Source organism: Heteronotia binoei, chromosome 17 (assembly GCF_032191835.1).
Source record: "Heteronotia binoei isolate CCM8104 ecotype False Entrance Well chromosome 17, APGP_CSIRO_Hbin_v1, whole genome shotgun sequence".
Taxonomy (NCBI): Eukaryota; Metazoa; Chordata; class Lepidosauria; order Squamata; family Gekkonidae; genus Heteronotia; species Heteronotia binoei.
In genome coordinates this window covers 12,683,157-12,700,922 of record NC_083239.1, presented here as the reverse complement: position 1 = coordinate 12,700,922, position 17,766 = coordinate 12,683,157, and the positions used below count along the sequence as shown (strand labels likewise).

The following is a 17,766-nucleotide window of genomic DNA, read 5'->3' as shown; positions in this document are numbered from 1 at the left end:
CAGGCCTCACATAATAAAGGACAGACTGGAATTCTATGTGCTTTGTTCCATAGACTACTTCAGAGCAAACATACACAGAATCATGCTCTTGAGTGAAAAACTATTTTTCCTCATTCTCCATCGAAATCCTGGATGCAGAAAGCAAATATTTTCAGTCAAAACTAAGGTTGCCAAGTCCAATTCAAGAAATATCTGGGGACTTTGGGGGTGGAGCCAGGAGACTTTGGGGGTGGAACCAGGAGACATTAGGGGTGGAGCCAAGATCAAGGCTGTGACAAGCATAATTGAACTCCAAAGGGAGTTCTGGCCATCACATTTAAAGGGACAGCACACTTTTTCAATTCCTTCCTTCCATAGGAAATAATGAAGGATAGGGGCACCTTCTTTGGGGGCTCATAGAATTGGACCCCCTGGTCCAATCCTTTTGAAACTTGGAGGGTATTTTGGGGAGAGGCACTAGATGCTATACTGAAAATCTGGTGCCTCTACCCCAAAAAGCAGCCACTCCAGAGCCCCAGATACCGGCAGATCAATTCTCCATGATTTTCTATGGAATAAATCTCCATAGGGAATAACAGAGTTCCCAGCAGACATATCCCTCCCCTCCCCCACTTTCTGATGACCCTGAAGCGGGGGGGGGAGGGCCTTCAAACCGGGGGATCCCCTGCCCCCACCTGGGGATTGGCAACCCTAGTCAAAACTCAATGCCATTTTACTTGAGGTTAAATCCTGTTGACTTCAGTGGGGTTTACTCCTCTGTAAGTAAGCATAGATTGCAACCATGGGATTTACCAAAGGGCTGCAGACTCCTAAATGTGTTTACTCAAGAATATGCCACTAATGACTTGCAGTCTGTCTTTGTAACTCACAAACTTGGTCCTAGGCATGTTTCTTTAGAACTAAAGGCAACAGCAGTCTGCAAGTCTATGGAAGCAGCAAGTGCCAGATATACCCCTCTCCAACAGACCTCTTGTTGGAGCAGCCTTAATCTTATTAACCTATTGAGAGGGAGTGTGTGAGGGATCTTCCCCACTCTTGAGGAGTGGAGTCAGGGTTTAAAAGGGTGATCTGGATTTACATGGAAGGGAGCATAAGAACAGCCATGCTAGACTGGACCAGTGGGACATTTAGTGAAGTATCCTCCTGTTTTGCACAGTGGCCAAGTGGTTACTATGGGAGGCCAACAAAGAGACAGAGGCTTTGTCTTCTCAGTCATCTTCAGAGGCTCACAGCCTATGAATGTGGAGGTTCCCTTTAGTCACCATGGCTCCTAGCCACAGATATCTCTTCCATTAATCAAAATCTGTCTATACCCGTAGCATCACTAGGGTTGCCAATCCCCAGGTGGGGGCAGGGGATCCCCCGGTTTGGAGGCCCTCCCCCCGCTTTAGGGTCGTCAGAAAGCAGGGGGGGGGGAGGAGGGAAGGGAAATGTCTGCTGGGAACTCTGTTATTCCCTATGGAGATTTATTCCCATAGAAAATCATGGAGAATTGATCCGCGGGTATCTGGGGCTCTGGGGGGGCTGTTTTTTAGAGGCACCAAAATTTCAGTACAGCATCTAGTGCCTCTCCCCAAAATATCCCCAAAGTTTCAAAAAGGTTGGACCAGGGAGTCCAATTCTATGAGCCCCAAAAGAAGGTGCCCCTATCCTTCATTATTTCCTATGGAAGGAAGGCATTGAAAAGGTGTGCCGTCCCTTTAAATGCGATGGCCAGAACTCCCTTTGGAGTTCAATTATGCTTGTCACAGCCTTGATCTTGGCTGGTCCAATCTTTTTGAAACTTGGTGGGTATTTTGGGGAGAGGCACTAGATGCTATACTGAAAATGTGGTGTCTCTACCCAAAAAACCAGCACCCCCCCCAGAGCCCCAGATACCTACAGATCGATTCTTCATGATTTTCCATGGGAATAAATCTTCATAAGAGAATAACAGAGTTCCCAGCAGACATTTCCCTCCCCTCCCCCCCTCCCCCCCGCTTTCTGATGACCCTGAAGCGGGGGGAGGGCCTCCAAACCGGGGGATCCCCTGCCCCCACCTGGGGATTGGCAACCCTAGTTAGTATATATATGTAATGAGATAAACAGCCCATATCCCTTATTTGAGTATATCAATACAAGCAGGTCTTTTTTTTTTTAGCGGGAATGCAGTTCCGGCTGGCTTGGCATCAGGAGGTGTGGCCTGATATGCAAATGAGCTTCTGCTGGGCATTTTCTACAAAAATGCCCTATGCTAAACAATGGCGATGTTAGGGGGTGTGGCATAATATGAAAATAAGTTCCTGCTGGGCTTTTGCTACAAAAAAGACCCTCAATACAAGAAAAAAAACGTTATTCTGATACACTGTTCTAAAAGAGAAATACATTGGAATAATGTGGATGCATAGCTATACTCAGTGAGAGTTGGTTTAGCATATGTAATGAGATTAAAAAAAACCCCCAATATCCCTGTTCAGTGTACAGCAAAACTAGTAAATGTACCTAAAGTTTTGTGCATCTTTTAAAAATTAAGCAAAAAACCTAAAATCACCCTTTCCCTCCATTAATTCTGAGGACAGTAAGTTTGTTTTTGCATGCATCATTTTTCGACCACGCTACGAAACTGTACGGGTCTGGAGAAGAGACTTGTCAGAACTACATTGCCCAGAGTTCTTTGGGGGCAAAGGCTCAGCCTTTCTCCGCCTCCTTTCCATAATACTAAGCCCGCCCCGCCCATTATCACGTGATATTTTTCCCCTTTGCCGGCTCTGAGGTGCGTGTCATATGATTTAGCCAAGATGGCATTGACCAGGTTCCTGGTCCTTTTCCTTCGGCTGCTACTGCTGGGCGGATCTTGCAGGCTGAGTCTAGGGAGCGCGGCGGGGCCGGTGCCACTGGTGATGTGGCATGGCATGGGTGAGTGGAAGGGGGTCCTGGTCCCTCTGAGTTTGTCTTTCTTGCAGGAGGATGGGATACATTAGGTGCCGGTGAGAATGCTGGACACTCATGTACAGCACCCCGTAAGGTAGTCATGCATCCATAATTATTTCCTTGTTTTGAGAAAGGCTGGCTTCCACAAAGTGCCATGTTGTGCATATATAAGGCACACATTACTGAATATACAAAGCTGCCGTCTACCTAGTCAGTCCGTCTGTTAATATTATCTCCTCTACCTGGCTGTGGCTCTCCAGAGTCTCAGGCAGAGTCTGCTGCATCACCTACGGGTTGTGAAAGGTGTTGTCAAGTTGCGACCGACTTATGGGTTTTCAAGGCAAGAGGCAAACAGAGGTGGTTTGCCATTGCCTGCCTCTACATAGCAACCATGGACTTCCGTGGAGGTCCCCCATCCAAGAAGATGTAGTGGTTAAGTGTGCTGACTCTTATCTGGGAGAATCGGGGTTGATTCCCCACTCCTCCACTTGCACCTGCTGGAATGGCCTTGGGTCAGCCATAGCTCTGGCAGAGGTTGTCCTTGAAAGGGCAGCTGCTGTGAGAGCCCTCTCAGCCCCACCCACCTCACAGGGTGTCTGTTGTGGGGGAGGAAGGGAAAGGAGAGCCGCTCTGAGACTCTTTGGAGTGGAGGGCGGACATAAATACAATATCTTCATCTACCTCACAGGGTGTCTGTTGTGGGGGAGGAAGGGAAAGGAGATTGTGAGCTACTCTGAGATTCTTTGGAGTGGAGGGCGGACATAAATACAGTATCTTCATCTACCTCACAGGGTGTCTGTTGTGGGGAACGAAGGTAAAGGAGATTGTGAGCCGCTCTGAGACTCTTCGGAGTGGAGGGCGGGATATAAATCCAATATCTTCATCTGCCTCACAGGGTGTCTGTTGTGGGGGAGGAAGGTAAAGGAGACTGTGAGCCGCTCTGAGACTCTTCAGAGTGGAGGGCAGGATATAAATCCATCATCATCATCATCTTCTCCTCCTCCTCCTCCTCCTCCTCTTTCTTTCCTTTGTCTGTGGCCTGCCAATCTCTTTAACAGTGTGCTCCCAGCCTTAAGGAGCATTTTGCAGTCTCTTCTAGGTTAGCAAGACCCCCTGTGGCCATCTGCAGAGATAAAAGATGCTTAGCTCCCCTCTGCCCTTGTCTTATTTGATACACAGTGCCTCAGTGATTGCATTTGGGACAGAACCATCTGCAACTCCCAAGCAGAGGCCCAAAGCTTGTCACAATACTGTTTGTTGTTTAAAATGTTTGTCTCCTGCTTTTCTGGAACTAGGGCTCCTCAAATCATGTAGAATCAATTTTCAAAGCTAAAAATCTCTCCTCCACTCACATTATGAGAGCAAAGTAGCCTCATAAATACTGTGGAATTAATTAGCCGATAACAGGAAACACTATGTTAAAAGTCCATTGAAATGACAATGTTCACTGCTTTCCAGAAAACTAAGAACCAATGTGGTGTAGTGGTTTAGAGTGTCAGACTAAGATTTGGGAGCTGGGTTTAAATCCCTACCCTGCCATGGAAGCTCGTTGGGTGACCTTAGGCTAGTCACACAGTCTCAGCCTAACCTATCACAAAGGATTGTACAAAACCAAAATGGAGCAGCGGAGAACAATGTAAGTCACTTTGGGTCCCCACTGGGGTGAAAGGATTTAAATAAATAAACAGCACAAGTTGCACAGGGCAAACCTCATAGGGAAGGGAGTTCCATAATAAAATGTTACCACAAAGAAGGTTCCTAGTCACTTGCGGAACCACTGAAACAGGTGGAGGGCCTTTCTAGATGATCTCAATCCTGTTTAGTTTGTGTTGGATGCACAAACTGGGGCTCACCGCTGCATTATATTTACTTATTAGGATGGTCTCTGTGTGCATTTGTGCCTGTGTGATGAGATTTATATAATAAACTCCCAGTTGTCAGCTGCAGCTTTGTGACAGCACAGAAAGGACAGGTTTACTAGCAGGTTCTTAATCTGTTGTCAACAAGTTTTTAAGTAGTAGGGAACTGACCCAAATTCTTTTGCTGAAAAGCTCTTGAGCTGCTATGCGGTGCTGACGGAGGCAGATTGGAATTGCTCAGATGTTGAATGTAGAGGTGGATTCTTATCTGGAATGATCTAGTGAGCTCATCTGCCTCAGCCCCCTCACAAGGCTTGTTTTGTGGATTCCATATGAGAGCTCTGTAAAATCTTGCCCCTGGTTATCTTGGGGGAGGGGGGGATCCAAATGTGGCACAGGGTCAGAGGCTCGAGGCCTTAGGGCCTCTTATGTAATATGGGGACTTGTGACATTATGAGGATTAAAGCAAGAAGGATTGCAAGGGCAGGTTTAGAGACAACTCTAAATCACAGTCTGGAATTCCACAAGGCTTTTCCAGAGGTGGGCAGGAAGGAGCAAAAGGTCCAGACTTGGACCTTCAGCCCATATTTTCTAGATCACTTCTTTTCTGACTGCAAATTAAAGTAGTGCATTGGTGTGCAAAACGAGTCTACCAGGTTCTGTCACTACTCTCATCAGTGGATTTCTATTGTGGTAAGATACACACCAGTATGGGGCAATGAGTCGTTCTGCCGGAGCCATTTCTCCACCACTCTGAAAGTGCCAGCAAAAGCATTGTGCCCACCTGCTGCTGCTTGCCAAGTCCCCAAGTCAAATGTTCAGTCTCTCCCCTCTGGCCTCTTTGGCTCTGTTTGTGATTTGTTTACAAATAGTTAGGTCTCTCTTCCCCTCCTTAAAAAACAGAAGACAAGAATTGTACAAGTGAATGCACTTTAAACACTTTTGTCCCTTGCCTGTAACTAAAACAGGCTTCTCAGCCTGTTACACATTTAGGTTGCATTTTTATCCCTACCTGCCTTGGAGGAACTTAATGTGCCATTTATGGAGCTCCGGGAGCACTGGCTGAGTGAGCACCCAACCTGATGACAGAGCAGCTTGGCTATTAAGAAATGTTCTTTCTTAATCCAGGGAAGGTGATATGCCTAGCCCCCACCCTTCCTCTCCCCCAGCATTCTGCCTGCCCAGTTGGTCTCTTCCCAACATCCCCCTCCTGGTCCCTGGCTTCCTGTCTCTATACATTAAATACTTTTTCTCTTGATAATTATTATTTCTTGCATGTCTAGACAGCCAGAATGCGTCACAAATTTGTCTTGAGGCTGAAGTTAGCTGACTTCCTGGGCCTGTAAAAAGCTACACTGGCATATGCATAACTTTCTGAATGCCATGGAGGGATTCTACACAGAAGGGAGTGAGATAAGCCTCTCCACCCTTCAACTTTGATTTCAGCTCAAGTCCTGTCAATATCAAGACAAATAGTCTAGGAATGCATGAAAACGTCCAGGTTTGTTAAGTGAGAGGGTATTTTTTGATGGGGAGAGGCAGTTCTTCAGAGACTGATATGTAGCCCAAAATATGTTCTACCGTACAGTCCAATCCTTTTTTTTTTTTAGTGTCTCTAATGAGGTGGTTTTTCATTGTAGGCAGTTAAGCAAAAAAACACCCAGGAGCAGTGAAGTGAACACCAATGTTATTTGTGATTTTACAGCTTGCCCTTTCACCATCCTAAAAGGATATGGAAGCTTTTGTAAAACACTGAGTTATTTTAGTTGCAGCCAGCCAATCAGCCAACCCAGGTGACCAAAGCAGGCTAATGGACCAAGGGGGAAGCTGTGATTTTTGGGTCTCCATGTATTATTAATTGCAGTTTTATTCCAGCCTTCCTCCAAGGAGTCCAGGGTAGCATACTTGGTTCTCACAACAGCCCCATGAGGTAGGTTAGGTAGAGAGAGCAACTAGCCTAAGGTCAACCAGGGAGCTTCATGGCAGAGTGGCAGTCTGAGCGAGGGTCACTAAGATGCTGGTTGAATGTCTGAATGGCTACATTGTATGGGCTTTCCTGATTTACATAATATATGTGTATTTCTGTCTGATCTAAAAAAAAGAATGGCAGAGCCACCTGATTTCTGGTTCTTAATCCCTTTTCTGTGTCCTGCCCACACACCCCTGTTTTTTACAATCTTAGGAGACAGCTGCTGCAATCCCGAGAGCATGGGTTACATTAAAAAAATCGTGGAGGAGAAAATCCCAGGCATTTATGTTCTGTCTCTGCAGATTGGCGACAATTTAATTGAGGTAGGGTCGGTGGTGGTTGTTAGTTCTGACCACAGGAATATGCAGTCCCTTCATACGGCCTGTCCTAAATTATCACCTTTTCTGAAATTCCCTTCCCTTTCTTACCTGGTACAGACTATCTGTTTTGCCAATGGACATGCTGAAATCCTTCTATAAGGTGGTGTGCATGCAGCATGCAAAGCTGGGGGTCCTTTACACACTGGAAATCAGCATGGGAGATTTCCTTCTGTCTGAGACATCTTGTCTCTCTCGGCTTGACTTCGCGAACGAAGATTTAAGAAGGGTGCAGTAGTCCACGTCTGCTGCAGGCTCGCTGGTGGCTGACAAGACCAATGCGGGACAGGCAGATCCGGCCGCAGTGGCTGCAGGGAAAAGTCTGATTTGGGGTTGGTGCTGTAGCAGTGCGATTCTTCCTCAATCTCCTTTTGTTGTTATTTTTTGACCGCAAGTAAGGATGCCAACTGGGGTGGGGGAGACGAGCTTTGTTTAGGCCACCTTTTCTAGGCCCCTCTCCATGTGGAGCAAGCAGTGCTGTCCCTAGATAAGGCTGCTTGGTCGTTCAGGGTGCTGCCGAAAAATGCTTTCGTCTCCGGGTCAGCATCAGGTGACCAATACCCTGAACTGCCTACATGCAGGATCGGGACTGCGGCTTCCAGTGGCATCTTCTACCTGCTGTTTCGCCCCTTGCCCATCGCTGCAGGACTTGGTGTGTTGTGGGTTGTGGATGTGGATATGCCCTTCAGGCCTGCGCAGAGGATGGTGGGAGCCCACATCTTGTATTGCCTGCATAATTCCTTCCTTGCATCTAGAGAGTTCCAGAGATTTAATGAATTCCTTAGAAGGAGAGAGATGAACATTCAGGGAAGGGACTTAGAATGCCCCTGAGGAAGCCCATTCCTTCCCCACTTGTGGCTGAAGCCAGGTGGAATGCAAAAATGTGAAATGAGTTTGGCATGTCAGCAGCTTACCCCATGTCCTTCAGTTCTGTGTTTTCCCTCCAGGATGTGGAGAACGGTTTCCTCATGAATGTGAATGATCAAGTGAAGCTTGTGTGCGGCATCTTGGCAAAGGATCGGAAGTTGCAAGGTGGCTACAATGCCATGGGCTTCTCACAGGGAGGACAGTTCCTGTAAGTGTGTCAGGCTGGGAGGGACGGAAAGCATTTGGGGTGAAGGTGACCTGGAAGAGAGTGGTGAGCTAACCTCCTTCTCAGGCTAGAGAACTGTTTTGAAGCTCAGTTTGGCTCCCTCCCTATTTTTTTAAAAATGAAGTTGAATTCAGTACCGTCAAAACACCCAGCGGTTTTCAGACCCTGTAGAACCTGTTGTTTGGAGAATGGGGTCTAAATTTCTTTTTTCTTTTTCCCCTTTCCCAGGAGGGCAGTGGTGCAGAGGTGTCCATCTCCCCCTATGTTCAATTTAATATCTGTTGGGGGTCAGCATCAAGGTAAGCCCAGACTGAGTTTTCATCGGTTTCCTAGCCGTGCGTGCGGATTTAGGTGACTGTCCTGCTAGCTGGAGGGGGGGAGGCTTCAAGTCAGCCATGCACATTCCTTTTCTCTTCAAGGATTACAACACATTTAATCCTCAGTGGCATGGAGGAGAGTGTTCCTTTCCTCACAATGTCGCCACATGTTGCAGATCCTTTAAGATGCCCTTTAGCATTCAGAAGAATGAGCAGCTGCAGACTTGGTTCTCACAAACCAACAAGATGTAAACTCTGTCTCGCTTATTCCCTCAACTATTCAGTGGGTGAGCGAGTGGTAGGCAGGGAAGGACAGTGGGCTGCTACTTACTGCCTAAGTAGTCCTTTCAACTGGCACAGTGCAGGTTTGCAAATAAGAATTGCCTTTGGGTAACCAGGCAGATAAGTTTTAAGAAGCAGGAATTCTACTGATTCTGGAGTTTGAACCTCTGCTGCTCTGCCCTTCCTGCAGAAATGGGACCACCTTCGCCAGTGATTTGGGGAGTGGTTTGCAAGGCCACGTGCTCTTCTTTTCTGGCTTGTTACTGTCAAGATTGCTTGTAAATGAGTTTCTTGCTGCCACAGGAGTCTATGGTTTCCCACGCTGTCCGGGGGAAAGTTCACGCCTCTGTGACTGGATCCGGAAGATGCTGGATCTTGGTGCTTACACCGAGGCTGTTCAGGATCGGTGAGTTTCAACCGGGGGAGGCACTTCACCAGAGTATGAATGGGACCAAAAGTGGGTTGGAGCTTTTTTGGCATGCATGGTGAACATTTTTTTTAACCATAGACTGGTTCAGGCTCAGTATTGGCACGATCCACTGAATGAAGAAGAATATCGGAAGCAGAGCCTTTTCTTGGCTGATATCAACCAGGAACGGGTAAGTCTGACTCCTAAGATCAGAAGAAAGGCCTGGTGGGATCAGATAACAGGTCCATGCAGCCCAGCCTCTTGCCTCCAAAAGTGGACAGCTGGATGCTTCCGGAAAGCTAACAGCCAGAATCCATCCTCCTTGACCTCTCTTCCTAGCATCTGGCACCCAGATATATACTATCTGTGAACATGGAGGTCTTATTGTGAATCCCAAACAGCTAATAAAACTGTGGACGATTCCAGCCCTTTCAGAAAAAGCTGTTTGTCAAACGCAGTCTGTTCCTCTGCAATTCTTCCAAGGATTTCCGCCCCCCTCTCCCCCTTCAGTTCTGAGGCCTGGCTTATTTGGTCTCTGTAAGCAAGCATGATTTTGCAGAATTAAGCACCTAAGTCTCCATGCTTGGACCATTGACAGCTTGGTCAAATTTATTTTTATTTATTTTATCAAATTTATATCCCACCCTCCCCTGACAGGCTCAGGGGTGGCTAACAACAAAAAATTAAACCACATAAACGTTGAAAACAAAATACACAATAAAATCATTCATACAATTTACAATCCTAAAACCAAGATGCGCATTTCTGATTTCTCTGATGTTCTTGTTTCAGTTATAATTTAGTGGGAGCAATTAAACGCGAGTTCAAATAATTCCATCTTACAGGCCCTGAAGAACTGTGGCAGCTCCCGCAGGGCCCTGATGTTTTTGAGGAGGGCGTTCCACAAAGCAGGGGCTATTACTGAAAACGCTCTGGCTCTGGTGATGGACAGTCGAGCCTCTTTCGGTCTGGGGATCTTAAGGAGGTTTTGAGACCCCGAATGGAGTGCTCTCTGGGGCACATAATGGGCAGAGGTGGTTCCGAAGGTAGACAGGTCCCAGGCCATATAGGGCTTTAAAGGTTATGACCAGCATCTTGAAGCGACTTCGGAACGCCACAGGCAACCAATGCAATGTTTCCAGCACAGGTTGAATGTGCACCTGTACAGGTTGCTCCATTAAGAACCTGGCTATTGCGTTTTGCACCAGTTGCAGCCTCCGAATTTGAGTCAAGGGCAGCCCTATGTAGAGGGTGTTACAGTAATCCGTTCTCGAGGTGATCACTGCATGGATCACTGTTGCCAAGTCGTTGTGCTCTAGGTGTGGAGCCAGCTGCTGTCTAAGATGATAAAATGCAGATTTGGCAGTGGCTGCTATCTGGGCCTCCGTTACCAGCAAATGCCCTCAAGGCCAAGATTGTGCCTAAGAACATGCATATGGTAGGGATGTGGTATCGGCTCTTGGGTTCTGCTTCCTAAAACATCTCGGATTTCGTTAGGAAGTTTATGGTTCTTTTGTCTGTGAAGATAAGGTTTTCTTTAAAATAAAAATTATTTTATTTAGGATATGCTTCTGATACATTAAAGCAATCAAGAGTAATTTAGAAACATCAAAGAACAGAGTAACCTGGAACAAATTAAAACGTATCTTCTGTGAAGATAAGTTTTCAAGTACGTGGGTTGCCTTGAGAATCGTTGGGTGATGGATGTTTTTGTTTTTATTTTTTTTAATAAATAGAAGGCTGGCAAAATGAGTTTTCTGTTGGCTACAGGGTGCGGCTTGGTGCCACAGCAAATTATGCACAGGAGCAAACAGAATAAATTATACAATCAAGGGAAGATGCGGCACTTGCGTGATGTAATGCAAGCTCTCTACATTATCATCAACCCTTATTATGATCGAAGATCAGTGCTGTTTACATACAAATATAACAATCAGTATTCACTGATTCAAATCCATAGCCTTAAAAGCGATCTAATTTGCCATCTACGTGTGAAATTACGGCTGCTACCTCCAGGTGTCTGATGTAGGCCTGGTTCTCACAGAAGTGGTTGGTGTGCCTGAGGGAGGGAATGAACATATGAAGCTGCCTTATACTGAATCAGACCCTCGGTCCATCAAAGTCAGTATTGTCTTCTCAGACTGGCAGCAGCCCTCCAGGGTCTCAAGCTGAGGTTTTTCACACCTCTTTGCCTGGACCCTTTTAGTTGGAGATGCCAGGGATTGAACCTGGGACCTTCTGCTTCCCAAGCAGATGCTCTACCACTGAGCCACCGTCCCTCCTACATATGAAGCTGCCTTCTACTGAATCAGACCCTCAGTCTATCAAAGTCAGTATTGTCTACTCAGACTGGCAGCGGCTCTCCAGGGTCTCAAGCTGAGGTTTTTCACACCTATTTGCCTGGACCCTTTTTTGGAGATGCCGGGGATTGAACTTGGGTCCTTCTGCTCCCCAAGCAGATGCTCTACCACTGAGCCACCATCCCTCCTACATATGAAGCTGCCTTCTACTGAATCAGACCCTCGATCCATCAAAGTCAGTATTGTCTTCTCAGACTGGCAGTGTCTCTCCAGGGTCTCAAGCTGAGGTTTTTCACACCTCTTTGCCTGGACCCTTTTAGTTGGAGATGCCAGGGATTGAACCTGGGACCTTCTGCTTCCCAAGCAGATGCTCTACTACTGAGCCACCATCCCTCCCCTAAGTGGTAGAGCATCTGCTTTGTATGCAGAAAGTCCCAGGTTCAGTCCCCAGCTTCTTAAAGGGATCAGGCAGTAGGTGATGTGACAGACCTCCACCTGAGACCCTGGAGACCTGCTGCCAGTCCAAGTAGACAACATTGATTGCCATGGCCCAAAGGTCTGATTCAGTATAAAACAGTTTCATGTGAACTGTGCCCCTTCAGAGGCTGGGTGGAGCTTACATGCTGGACTCTGCTTCTTTAGGAAAAAAGCCTGAGGAGAATGAGGCCGTAGTTCTGTCTCCTGAATAGTCCAGCCTTGACCCGTACTTGATTGGGAATGGGGCTGCTTGTTTGGTCTTCTGGCAATAAAAGCGATTCCAAAATTCCACTGAGAGATGCAGGAGAGTTGTGGAATCTCAGGGATTGGAAAGGTCCTGAAAGAAAGTTCCAAAGTAAGATCTGGAGCAAGAACACTCGGATTCTGCCAGATCGACTTCACTCCCTCCTTCTCTTCCCTCCCCCCACCTTTTTTTTTAGTGCATCAATCAAACTTACAAGAAAAACCTGATGTCTCTGAAAAAATTTGTGATGGTCAAGTTCCTCAGTGACACCATGGTGGATCCTCCTGCCTCTGAGGTGAGCAGCTGAAGTCCCATCGCGGCCTGACATTGGTGAGCCGAAAGATCTGGCCAGCTGACTTTGCACCAGCCTGGCATCTCATCCCACCTGAGCTGCTACCCAAAGCATCTATGTGGCATTGTGCATCAGCATGGTTGGGTGGGCAGGTTCTTTTGCCTTGCCAACAACCGCTTTAAATATGTGTGTGAGGAAATATTAGCTGACAGAGTGTTCAGAATGGTTCACAGATTTGTTTACTGGATGTCCAGCATGGAGGAATGGTAGAACACCAGTGATGCAGGCAGGTCTCACGTTCAGTCCCAGCAGTCAGTCTCCAGTGAAAGGAACTCTGGTAGCAGGGGGTGTGAAAGACCTTTACCTGAGACCCTGGAGAGCTGCTGATGGTAAGAGTAGACAAGACTGATCTAGATAGACCTAGAGTCTGATTTGATCTAGGGCAATTTTGTGTGTGTTAATCCCTCTGAAAGTGGTGGAGGCCAATCTACAGGACTCTAGCAATTCATTCTCCAACGTATGGAAACCAGGCCTTGGCTGTTCTTTATAGCCAGGCTGTGGGAGGGAGGAGATTCAGTTTCCCCTCATGGCTTGTCTCAACATGTTTGGATTACTTCCAGGAAAGCAAGCTGCACCCAAAGGCAGACCTGCCTTCCCCAGCTTTGGAGTGAGGCCTGGCAAATTGCCTCCCCTTTTTTCCTTCTGAAAAGCTCCATAGACAATAAAAATGTCTTGAGAACTTTATTACTAGACCAGCGAAATGCCACCAGATGTTGGGAAGAGGTACAGAGTATTTATGGCAATAGTTGCTCATATCTGCATGGCCACATTAGTCTGAATTCCAAGATTGCTATTTTTCCCCCACAGTGAGATGTGTTCGAGTTGCTGTGGTCTAGATTGTGGGCGGAGACCATAGTTGCTCATCTTACAAAAGGTACTGATGGCTGTCTGAAGCAGGGGAAAATGATTACTCCTTTTTGTAGCTCCTAGTGCGGGGGGTGGGGGGGGAGGTATTTTGTTTATGTGCTCCCATGTGAAACTCTGCAAGTCCCTTGAACAGTTCTACTAACTTTTGCTTGATCTTAGCTCCCTAAGGGCAGGGGATAATCTTTTTCTTCCATGTGAGCAAAATGGGAGGGGATCAGAGTAAGTAGTTTTGAAGCAGAAAGGCAGGGGCAAGAAAAGCGATCATGATACGTGTTATTGGACGCCTCTTACATGCTCATGTGAACTGGCTCTCCCAAGTGGGAGTGTTTGGCTTACAGGTTTTCCTGTTCTTTTCCTCTTGCAGTGGTTTGGTTACTATCGTAGTGGCCAAGCCAAGGAGACCATTCCCTTGAACGAGACCTCACTGTACACAGAGGTAACTATCCTGAGCAGTGTGGGTAGGAATGTTTCTTTTTGTCTGTGTAGAATTTGCAGTTGAGCCCTAAATATCAAAGTGCAGGTTACCATTCTAAACTGTCCAAAGTTCCCTTGCGTCGTCTGATTTTTCTTATCACACTGTTATATTGCCCAGGAAAGTAAGGAGCAGCATTGCTTTGTGATGTTCTGGTAAGGTCTGAAATACTATTACTGTCGGGAAATCAGGCAACTCATGGGAGGGTGGCAGAGATCAGGAAGGTGTGCTGAGCCCAAAGAAAGTCCAGAGAGGAAGGAAAGGATCTTCCGTACCATTTAGATGTTCTAACTGATGGATGTCCCTGCCTTTCAGGTGTAGTTGTTGAGACCATGGACTCTAATCTGGAAGAACGGGGATTGATTCCCCACTCCTCACATGCACCTGCTGGGTGACCTTGAGTCAGCCACAAGTTATCTCAGCTGTTCTCTCAAGAGCAGTTCTTGAATGAGCTCTCTCAGCTCCTAGGGTGTCTGTTGTGGGGAAGGAAAGGAGATGGTAAGCCACTCTGAGATGTCGAGTGAAGGGCTGGGTATAAATCCAATCCCTTCTTCTTCTTTGAACTGAGTTGAAACCATTTTTTTTAATCAATACTTTAAAGTTGGTTTTCTCAGGCCTGAATATGCTTGGGGTAATCATGTGGGTCAGTGTAGCTCCCTAGACTTTTTGGTATAAATGAAACCTATCCCAGTTGAATTACAGCTGTTTCCCCATAATTTTAGGTGAATGTGTCATTTAGCATTTAGAAATGTCTCATTTCTCTGAATTACATTTCCCAGTGTTTGGAGGGTAAGCCACGGTTGTCAGACTGTTACACCAGTTTTTGGTTGTCAAGAAGCTGCTGTGCCTAGAGCAATTCCACACTGGAGTGCATTTTAATCTTTCTGTTTAACAAAGGAAGTGTCTTTGCCAATGAATGATACTGCCAATGAATGATACTTTAAACGGAGAAAACTATGATTTAAACTAACTTTGGTTAGCATGACTATCTGTCTGAATATAGGCCACTGTACTATGGTTGGTTTGGGTCAGCTGAGCCAAGATCTGAAGTTAATTAATGAAGTTAATTAATTAACTGTGCATTACCTTTGTATGAATTAATATGTTGTGCACATCCCTGAGCCCTGCTTTGGTAGGGGAGGGTGATTAAAATGCAGTAAAATAAAAAAATATATATATAAATTTGCATGAAGCACACAACAAAGCATCCTGCTATACTCTAGGTTTAATTATCACTTGCTCCTTGGCAGTTCTCTCACAGGATGCAGAAAGCAAAAAAACCAGCATTTGTTGAGGCAAACATCTGTAAGATGAACTCTGGTCAAAATAAGGCTAGATGGATCTTGCATGTAGTTTTTATGGTTAAGAAATTCTCTACACCCCCCCTTACTCTTTTGAGTGTTCTTTTTTTTTTAGGATCATTTGGGACTTAAAGAAATGGACCAAGCAGGAAAACTGGTATATCTGGGAGCAGAAGGGGACCACCTCCACTTCTCCAAAGAGTGGTTCTTCAAGAACATTTTGCCCTTCCTGAAATGAAGCTGAAGCTTTGCTATCCTACCAAGTCCAGTTGCTGGAACTCTCCTTCAGGACATCTTGGCCAAGTTTGGCAATTACTGCCTGTAATCGCTTGCTTGGAGGGGTGTGTGTGTGTTCTTACTAACTCAGATTATAGTTTCATTTCAGGATTCACAACACTCACTAACCAAATGCCATTGCTCCCAGCAGCTTTCTTCTCAGCTTCCTGCAAACAAAAAGCTCCTTCATGCAAACAACTTCCCAGTAATTTATTTTATTTTTATTTCATTAATTGTGGTTTGGGAGCCCATTTGGTTTAAATAGCCACACCCATACCCTCAGTTCTATTGAGGTCACATTAAAATATAACCAAAAACATTTTTTCAGTTTTAACTGCATCAGTCATAAATGAAAGTTCTAGTTTTTATGTGTCCCTTTTTAAAGATGGGCAACTAGCAGAAGAACTCAACTCAGAATACTGTTAGAACACATACAAGTCTGTGCACTTATTGAGAATACTCTAGTGTAATTGCTAAGCCTCTGGCAGATTTCTCAGGGAGTTGAATTTTTCTTACATGCCACACAGTATTATGTTAAGCAAGGGCCGGGGCCTTAGCTTGGGTGTTTTTGCTTGTTTGGGTTTCTTAGTAGCAAAGGGGGTCTTGATCTCAGACCTATACTGAAAGTATAGTTCTAAATGTGGCTATATGGCGTATCCGAAAAGTGTTGCCAAACATTTATTTAAAGTAAGGCTGGACAGCTTACTACAGCAATACTTTCAATTAGCTAAGAGGGTAGTGGGTGTGGCATTGTGGGTGTGCGCTGTGTAATTAAAGTAAGCTTTTCTACACTGGAGACTTCGTCACAATAAGCAGATGAACATTTGATGTATTCCAATAAAAGTTTCAACTAAGGTGTTGCCACTATGATTGTCAGTTTCATGCAGAGAACGCTACTGCATAAGAGGTGTTAAAACGCATGTACCGCTAGTATTTACTTGCACTTATTACTCTACGGACAACATAAGGCCGCCTGAAAATGTTTTAGACGCTGCCTTGCTTGTTGGGCATAGAACATGGAGTGTGTATGTCAAGAGGTTAACAGGAGGTTTGCATGACGATGTCAGACTTCATCAAGGTTGGATCAGGTGTTAAAAGGAGCTAAGCAGGGAAGGGCTGCCTGGCGAAGCCAGTGCCCCACAGACTACTAAATATGGAGTGAGCTGGCCAGTGGGGGTTTTTGTGTGTGTGTGTGCACCTGGAAGTCATGGTGACCTCTGGTGACTAACCCCTTCTGGGGGCACGGAAGATATCCAGAGAGAGAGCTGAAAAAAAGTCTGCCCCTGTTGCCCAACTTCTTGCATTCCAAGGAGGTCTCCCATCCAAGTGCTGGCCAGTAGACTTACTATAGTCCAGTGATGAAATGTAGACTTGTGGTCCAACAGAGAAGTTCTGCTCTCTCACTGACATAATTGCCTAAACAGCAATACAGACACGCCAAATTTGCATGGCAGAGTCTGCCTACTAATGCTGCGCACACAGCCCTAGATGGAACGGTAGAGCATGCGCTTGGCATGCAAGGCCCAGGTTCCGTCCCCAGCATGTCCAGTTAAAGCATCAGGTAAGTTGATGTGGAAGAATTCGACCCTGAGCCCAACTGCCAGTCTGAGCAGATAATACTGTCTTCAGTGGACCAATGGTCTGATTCACTGTAAGGAAACTTCACAGGTGTTCATGTGAGGGGGTAGAGAAAAAGTTTTCTAAATGGAGTTCTTCGAAGAGAGATGTGTAACTTAACAGCCTTCCTTAAAGCATAGCTTGCTTACTAGTGCGTATGTCCCATATTCTGTCAAAGAAACAGGAAAGTATTGCGGTGCAATGAAGCCTTTTCGCGATGGACAGGTGAGGCTTGGGCCCTAAAAAGTGCTCCAGAAAGTGCTGGAGACAGAAGAAGCCTCAGTCACTTTGGAGTGAAAGAAACCTCAAGGTGATATTTTCCAAGGGGTAGCTATGTCAGCTCTTTATAAACTAACAATTTATTTCTGCAGAAGCTTTAAGTCAGCTGTGTCTGATATTGAAATAAAATTCTATTCGCTCAGGGTTGCCTGTGCCATGGTACTACACACCACACTTTGCAGAAAATGGGCTGGGCCATTGTACGGCAGGGCTTATTATTGGCTGCCCTCATTCAAATAAAAAAAATTAATTGAAGGAATAGGAGAATTGGGAAGTACTTTAACTTTCCTTATTAGTCAGTGTGTGTTTCTAGTCCCCTTCAGGCTTTTCTTCCCTAGAGGTGCGAGGGGGTAGGGATTATGCTT

General features: G+C 45.9%; 1 protein-coding gene across 1 annotated transcript; it reads left to right on the top strand.

The window, feature by feature from the left end:
• The first annotated feature begins 2,726 nt into the window (after positions 1-2,726).
• Positions 2,727-16,359, top strand: PPT1 (palmitoyl-protein thioesterase 1). Its single transcript, XM_060258653.1, has 9 exons — positions 2,727-2,895; positions 6,952-7,061; positions 8,063-8,190; positions 8,437-8,507; positions 9,111-9,213; positions 9,316-9,406; positions 12,434-12,532; positions 13,821-13,892; positions 15,345-16,359. The coding sequence occupies exons 1-9, from the start codon at positions 2,778-2,780 to the stop codon at positions 15,465-15,467; spliced, it is 915 nt and encodes a 304-aa protein (XP_060114636.1). The 5' UTR covers positions 2,727-2,777; the 3' UTR covers positions 15,468-16,359.
• The last annotated feature ends 1,407 nt before the right edge of the window (positions 16,360-17,766 follow it).